Here is a 7,651-nt window from a genome sequence, read left to right as displayed (position 1 = left end):
GGTACACAAACACACGACGTGAGCAAGAAGCAGGGGAAGTTAGTTGTACCCGGTATATACCACTTTATTTTGCTTGAAAGAACAAACAGAGCTCCAAGGTGAGGTGCAGAAATTGGCGCAAACTAATTACGCTCGAGATCATCTATGCTCAGATATCTTATTGTTATGTTTTGTTGAATTGGGTCTATTCTACTTTTTTGGTGATTCAAAGACTTACAAATTCACTTTCGGAACACTAGCAAGCGCAGCATCTAGTGCCTTTATAAATTTGCCATCTGTTACAAACTTCTCAAAGACGAGTCGGTATGTTTGTTTAAAATTCGTTGGGTTATGTTCATCAAGGTTGTACATTGATGGCGTACTAGTCGGTTCATTCTTCTTTAATGCAGTTCCAGTTACTTGCATTTTAAAGTTCACGCTGGATAGCGTCATCAACTTTACGGTTGCGTTGCGTTGATCTGGAGGAAAAAAATGTTTTAGTCGCACGCAGCTTTGTATTTACCCTTTAAAACAATCATTCTGGCATTCACAAAAAAAAAAAAAAAAAAAAAACTTGCTTTGTTTGCAAGCAAGCATTCTTTATCAAAGGCCTACAAAGTGCAACAACATGCTCTTAAAACGTGAATTATCCCACTGCGGTTATGATTATTGGTCCATTTAAAAAAAAAAAAAAAGAACTGGGTCTTGAAAGCAAGAAAATAATACAACCAAGCTCGAAACGGGGGCGCCAGTGCGAAAGCGCCGAGTGGCAGAAGGGCATTGAAACATATTCTACAAGGCTGAGGTCCCTCTGTATAAGGACGTTAGTCGGGACCGGCGGCCGAGACGACCTTCTATACATGAATGGGGAACACACAGGTCTCCCTCCACAGTAAATAAACCTCATTATCAAAATGCTTCGATTCCCGAATGAAACGAATTCACTAACTTGAAGAAATTGCCATACTTCATTTTGTACACTGCCTGCTTTTATTCGTGAACTATAAATTGTATTTCATTCTGCTTCGGTATTCTTTGCACCTTGTATTTCAGGGCCCCCCCAAGGAACTTGTACAACTTCAGACAACATATTAGGTACCATCTGACCCATTATTCATTTTTAAAAACCAACTTTATGCGAAAAAGAAAACCACTCAGTATTTTTTCTGAGCAGTGCCGTTTCATCGGTGCCACCATTAGAATACTGATGATAAGTTACTATAAAACCTGTAATCTACTGGCCAACAAGTAAACAAATTGTAGGCTGCCTTGACACTGATAACTAAGTTTAAGGTTGTACATTCGGCCGCAAAAATATATTAGCACAAGTGATTGGTAGCCAGTGCGGTGAAACCGCCACATGCAGCGTTGTATTTTGCGATTACACGGGGAGCGAAAGTGGCCAGGACGTTCCCACCTTTGAATCGCGGGGGTGTTTGGAGAGACATAGTTAGCGTTCGTAGCAATATTTTTATCTTGCAGTAGATCTATTTTCGAGGGTGACGGGTCACGCGTGAGACGACGTTTTAGAGCGCAGCTCTTAGGGGCCCGTTTCGGCTTGAGCGGCGTCGGCGTCGCCGTCGGCGTCCCCGTCGCCGTCGGCGTAACCGCACGGTGCATCATGGGAAGTGTTCCATAATGCACCGCGCAAGCCCCCGCACCGGGGTCACGTGATGTCGTGGGGGGCACGTGACCCCCGAGGTCACGTGACCCCCAAGTCACGTAACTCCCCTGAGGTCACGTGACCCCCTCCTCGAGGTCACGTGACCCCCGCCGATGTCGCGTGACCCCCCGATGACGTCATCGTCAGTGATGACGTCACCGGCATCCACATCGTCATCGTCATCATCACTGATGACGTCACCGGCATCCACATCGTCATCGTCATCATCACTGATGACGTCACCGGCATCCACATCGTCATCGTCATCATCACTGATGACGTCACCGGCATCCGCATCGTCATCATCACTGATGACGTTACCGACATCCGCATCGTCATCGTCATCATCACTGATGACGTCATCAGTGACGTCACTGATGTCGTCACCGGCATCCGCATCGTCATCGTTATCATCACTGATGACGTCATCAGCGACGTCACTGATGACGTCACCGACATTCGCACCGCCATCGTCATCATCACTGGTGAAGTCATCAGTGACGTCACTAATGACGTCATTGGTACCCGCATCGTCATCGTCACTGATGACGTCATCAGTGACGTCAGTGATGACATCATCGGCATTGGGGGTCACGTGACCCCCCAAGGTCACGTGACCCCCCCCCCCTGGTTAATTTAACCCCCACCCCCAGTGCCCTTCCCTCCTCCTCCTCAAGAGCTGCGCTCTAATTCGGCGTTGCAGGGAATTGTAAGCGGCTTCCACTTTTTTTTCCTAGTTTTATTTTTGTAATATTGTTACATTATAAGCACACCGCGTTTGATATATGAGGTGTGCGTAGAGCGTGCAAAACCAGAGTACATGTGCGCAGTCACGCTGTGTCGTTTCGAAAGCGCGCTTGGGGAACGGCTCTGGTGTGCCGACGTCCCCGGTTCATCCAAGAGTGGACTAATCCAGCAATCGCGGCCCCAGTGTGCTGACGCTACCAAAGCGCCACGTGTCACCTTAACGCCGGACCGGCAATCGCTCTCTTGTGCCATTTTTTTTTACGGCCGATTGTACGTAAGCAGTACTTGTTTAATGTATCTTTTATAAAGAGTGCAGCGTCAATATTGCACTAATGTTTCTAAACTAAAACTGTCCCGGGAGCTTTAGTTTAAAAATATGCGACTATTGAGTATAAACTTCGGTAAAAAAAAAAAGAATTAGTCGAGTGTATTTGTCGGCTGCGTACACTTTTTTTCTTGAGAAAAATAAAATAAACGTAATATAGTAATAGATAAGAAAATATTTTAATTCAAATGCACCAAAGGAGGTCAACTAAAGTGGTTTATTATTATTACTATTCAAGCTAATTTGAAAGAGTATTTTGATATACGTAATTCACTTCAAACAATTAATTTTAACGAGCAAAAGCAAATGTGAAACAAAAGTTCACGGGGATGTTCGGACGATGAAAGTTAAGTTCTTCGTGCGCCCTCCTTTCCTGTCTTATGTTGTCACGAATGACAAATGACGAGGCGCAGAATAACTGAAGAAATTAAACGTTTAATGGGCCGAACTTCTACCCAAAACAAAACATTCTGCCTAGAACGTTCGGCGCGTCGAATAATAGGTCAAACAGGGTTCTCGATTGACTAGAAATTTAAATTGAAAGAATAAATAAAAGACGAGTCGCTCCCAAGAATCGAACCCTGGGCTTCCGCACGACAGTCAAGCGCGGTAACAACTCGATCGCGCACGCGCTCGCTCGCCGAGGTGCGTGGCAATGTGTTTTAAAAACTCCAACAACCCCCTCAAGTGCGTTCTCTGCACATATATATATATATATATATATATATATATATATATATATATTTATTTTACAGATGGTGTTTCCGGTGTCGCCCATGTGCCATGTCCTGCTAAAATTTATTCTTCATTGGCGTATGAACGCATTTTATTACCCAGGTCTCTGGAAACTGCTTAATAAATTGCTGCAATAAGGTCTCATTACATATCGTTTGTATATTTCGTAAAACTATGTTGTCAATTTTTCTACAGAATGTGGACAGCACTCTTAGGACACAGCATGCTGTTGCAGAAAACGACATGGCTATTTTTCAATTAAACAAAAGGAGTCTTTTTTTAAACTAATTATCTTTATACATTAATTTCTTAATTGTAAACCCTTCAAGTATACTGTATATAGAGCTGTGGTGTTTTGCAAATAATTTAAAAGGCGTTAAAAGTTTATTGGAACAGATTTTTTTAAAGGGGCTTAGGTTAGACTTGCTTTCTTTCCCATTGATTTATCAGGCTCGGCGGATACTAGACGAGGAAGTAATCGTCATGGAAAGATAGTTAACTAGCTAAAACCCCTTCATTAACCTTTTTAGTTATTAATTTTAGGGGTCACGTTGCCATTGCAGTATTGACAACACTTACAACTAGAGGAGAGACAATAAAAACATTTTGCGAAAATGTAATCGTTTTCTAGATATTAATTGATAAATTCCATATTTCTTTGCTCGGTCTTTAGAATTGCACGCAAAAAGAGCGCAGCAAGTTTTGTCCATAATGACGCTTGGAAGAGTGGCGTAGTCGTTTCAAGCATGGACACGCTGCCTATCTTGGCAGCGTGTCCATGGTAGGTGTGCCGATGACACAAGTGACGATGTGACTGAAACAACTACTTCACTCTTGTAAGCGAGATCGGGAGCAAAGCCTGCAGCGCAGCGCCATGTTTCCGTGCAACTTTTAAACTGGGCTGAGAACGTAAATATTTATGAATTTATATCTGAATAACTACTAAATTTTCGCAAAATATCTTATGTGAACAGCGAGCTAGGCGACTCCCGAGAACTTCGAAATACGCGACTCCCGAGAAACTGTGAACTAGGCGACTTCCGAGAACAATATAAAAATCGTATGTATGATTACAATTCACTGGCTCATTTAGAAGCAAAGTTCGGAGCCTGTTGTTGTAAGTTGTCATTCATAATTATTATCTGGGGGGGGGGGGGGGGGGGGGAGTTGAAATCTGTCATAAAAAAACAGGACTGTAGTCTTGACTTAATCTGACGTAATAGTATCGAGGATTTTATTATGAACGCAATAAGCTAAGCAAGGGGCTATGACACGCCAAAAATAAAATATGAGATAACAATACTTCTAGGACCCATTGTATGATCCTATAATCCTGCTAAATTTGTTCTGAAAATGGCGGAATAGTTCCGTGTTATTTCGCACCAAAATGCTGCGATAGTTTCGAATCCGCCCCAATCAAAAACGCCACGGCTGGTGTCGTAGGCTGGTGACGTAGCCAGCCTCCCGCGCGGCGTCCCCTTGCACGCACTCACGGACTTGGCTCTCATGGCGTCTCGAGCTTCAGCTTTCTCGTTTACCTTCCACGTTTCGAGCATGCAATCCGTGATGATTACGTCTACGGCATCACTCGCTTTATCAAACTGTCCGACATTGATCGCAGCAGCGAGGAAGTTAATTGCTATCAAGATATGTTGGAAGTTGTTGATTTCGACTGCGACACGCTGGCGACCAGCTCTAGTGAATGCGAGTTACGGACGAACTCGCCATGGTCACCGTCGTCCGGGAGTATCCATGCAGGGTGGAAGATCAACGGGCCGGGGGCGAGAGCGAGAATAGGGTTCGGGTTACCGAGTTGCGAGAGCGGTTCTGTTTGTACCGCGGCGAGGAGAGCTTGGGCGATAACGGGGGCGCCTAGAATGAGAGAGCATTAGTCACACCATTGTGTCCATAAACCACGTGATCATACGTGCCTTATGGACACCGTTCTGTGACTAACTTGGGCAGTGTTGCCTGGTCGCCAGACGAAAATGTTGAAAATTCGTAAATTGATTATTGCAATTACCAGAGCTCTAAAAATCGCGTAACTTGGTGTATATACTAAGTAGCCTATAAAAATTTCATTTCAAGAATAATATATTCGTTTAATTTTCGTGTCAATCCCTTTAAAACAACACTTAAAGGGGTACTCCGGCGATTTTTGAGCTACCTGAACTAACTATATTTTCTGACTCCCCGGCCTTTACCCTTTCTGGTATGCTATTTAGTATCGTGAAATTCATAATAGTTATTGCGAAATCCGCAAATGAAAATGATGCAAAAACAAACATTCAAATATACCCGCCCTTTTCAGGGCCGTGACGTCAGTGGAAGGCAAGCTTGCCAGTCGGGCGAGCAGTCTCAAAAATAGAATATGCCAATCATTTGTTCCGTGCTGGAGCGAGGTTCCAAAGCATTCATTTGACACCATGAAACTGCTTCGAATCAGTTGGGAACAAATTCTACAGTCCAAAGAGTGAACCCCTGCCCTTCCACTGACGTCACTTTTTCATGGTTGCCAGTAGAGACTTTCAGTTTGAAAAACACGATGAGGACCAAAATTGTAAATTCAATAATTTCGTGAAAAAAAATTATTTTGACCTAATATTTAGGATACTATTTTGGCGATGTTGTTTGGCGAGTTTAGCAAAATTTCAAGCAAATCGGGGACCATGAAGAAATCGGCGGAGTACCCCTTTAAGTCACAGTAACGCTCCTAAAAAAGCCTTTCTTGTTTACCGAAAGATTGTCTAATACACTTTGTCTTTATGTTCAAACTTTTGTCTTCATTTATGTCCTTCTTGGTAAAGCATATTTATCCGTACATTTAGTCAACATAGTATTGTAGCGGTTTCAGGAGGAGGAAGGGCGAGCAGCATCGAATCTCCGACAGAACTGCACAAAATGCTCAATCACCTACTCCTGTGTGGACTACTTAGTATTTCGGAGCGAGTCATGCTTTCAGGAATAGTGTCAGTTGTAAGCGAAATACTTTTTAAAAAGCAGGAAATACATGTGACCAGAAAACATTCCCATGTGTGTGTCTGATTAACATGATTCTAACTGTTGCATTTCTGAGTCAGTTCCTTAGTATGCTCCTCGTATACGTCGTCGCTCACGCATTGCCCTTATTTTGTTCCTCACAAGTGCCAATAATTCAGTAGTGTCGTCTGTACGAAATCGCGATTACCTAACTACGCCCAATGGCTTCGTGCATGCAGCGAAACATCGTAACTTTACATATCATGGATCACAAACTCTTTTTACTTTAAGATATAAAACAATTTGCTTACCCTTGGGCAAAGAGAGGATAAGAAGACCTGAGGCGTTTATTAAAAGATCATATTTGACATCTTCGTCATCTTTAAACTTTGGTAGCGTAGCCTGCAAATTCGTGAAACTCACTTTGCAGGTTACTCTTGATTCGATGTTCTTATATCGAACGGAGCAAGGCGCGGAGCGATGAAATGAAGTTCCAAGGCCAGAGAAAGTTCCAAGAGAAAAACTGCTGAAAGTGGTGGGCGTCGTAGGATTGCCGAGAAATAGTTGCACGTTCGAAACGGTTACGGGGTCAGTATCTGGGATCATCTCCTGAACTGCAGAGTATAAGCTGTCGGTTACGTTATCGATATATTGGTCGAGATTACTTGTTGCGGGTCCGCTGTCTGGAAAATAAGGTTACAGTGGCTCGTCAATACATGGCGTAATCTGCTGTAATGTACAAAAAGCGAAGACATCACAAATAAAACCATGAATGTATCAACAGTGTTGCTATGCTTTGTGAAAACTATATTTTGAAATGTTCTTGCGGTGGTGACGTTTTTCAATTTTATTTGAGACAATTATACGCAGTGCATAAAAGCGCCCATTTTTTTAAATATCTAGTGAATAATATAAAAATTACTTACGGCGCATATACCTTCTACTCGAGACGAGTGATAAAAAATTATTGCAAAGACGGAAAAGGCCGAGCACGAATGTTTCTCGCACTTTCTACCCCTTACCTTAGAACAATATTCTTCAGAATATACTGGGTGTTTGATTTTAATTCAAACAGACTATATGAAAGAACAAAAAAAGCAAAACGTGAATGCTACATTTATACATTTTGTACGTGTGAGCTGTTTGGCCTGGGGGAGAGAATATAGGAGGCTAACCGTTACGATAAGTCGTATAATTACCTAAAATTGGTCATTAACTTTTAA

The 7,651-nt window shown here is 42.7% G+C and overlaps 1 protein-coding gene across 1 annotated transcript; it reads right to left on the bottom strand.

Moving 5' to 3' along the window:
- Positions 1-213: 213 nt before the first annotated feature.
- On the bottom strand, positions 214-7,361 carry LOC115319104. The gene is made up of 3 exons (XM_040207775.1): positions 7,355-7,361; positions 6,740-7,111; positions 214-458 (listed from the first exon to the last, which is right to left on the bottom strand). The coding sequence occupies exons 1-3, from the start codon at positions 7,359-7,361 to the stop codon at positions 214-216; spliced, it is 624 nt and encodes a 207-aa protein (XP_040063709.1).
- Positions 7,362-7,651: the final 290 nt, after the last annotated feature.

This window comes from Ixodes scapularis, unplaced genomic scaffold (genome assembly GCF_016920785.2).
Source record: "Ixodes scapularis isolate PalLabHiFi unplaced genomic scaffold, ASM1692078v2 PGA_scaffold1__304_contigs__length_218370807, whole genome shotgun sequence".
Classification (NCBI taxonomy): Eukaryota; Metazoa; Arthropoda; class Arachnida; order Ixodida; family Ixodidae; genus Ixodes; species Ixodes scapularis.
Note: the sequence above shows the minus strand (reverse complement) of the source record. Positions and strands in the feature narration are given on the sequence as shown.

Excerpts from the sequence above, each read along its gene's own strand:
- LOC115319104 (XM_040207775.1), bottom strand. Across the intron at positions 459-6,739 it reads TATCCTCTCTTTGCCCAAGG|ATCAACGCAACGCAACCGTA; the intron begins GTAAGCAAATTG and ends TTTTTCCTCCAG.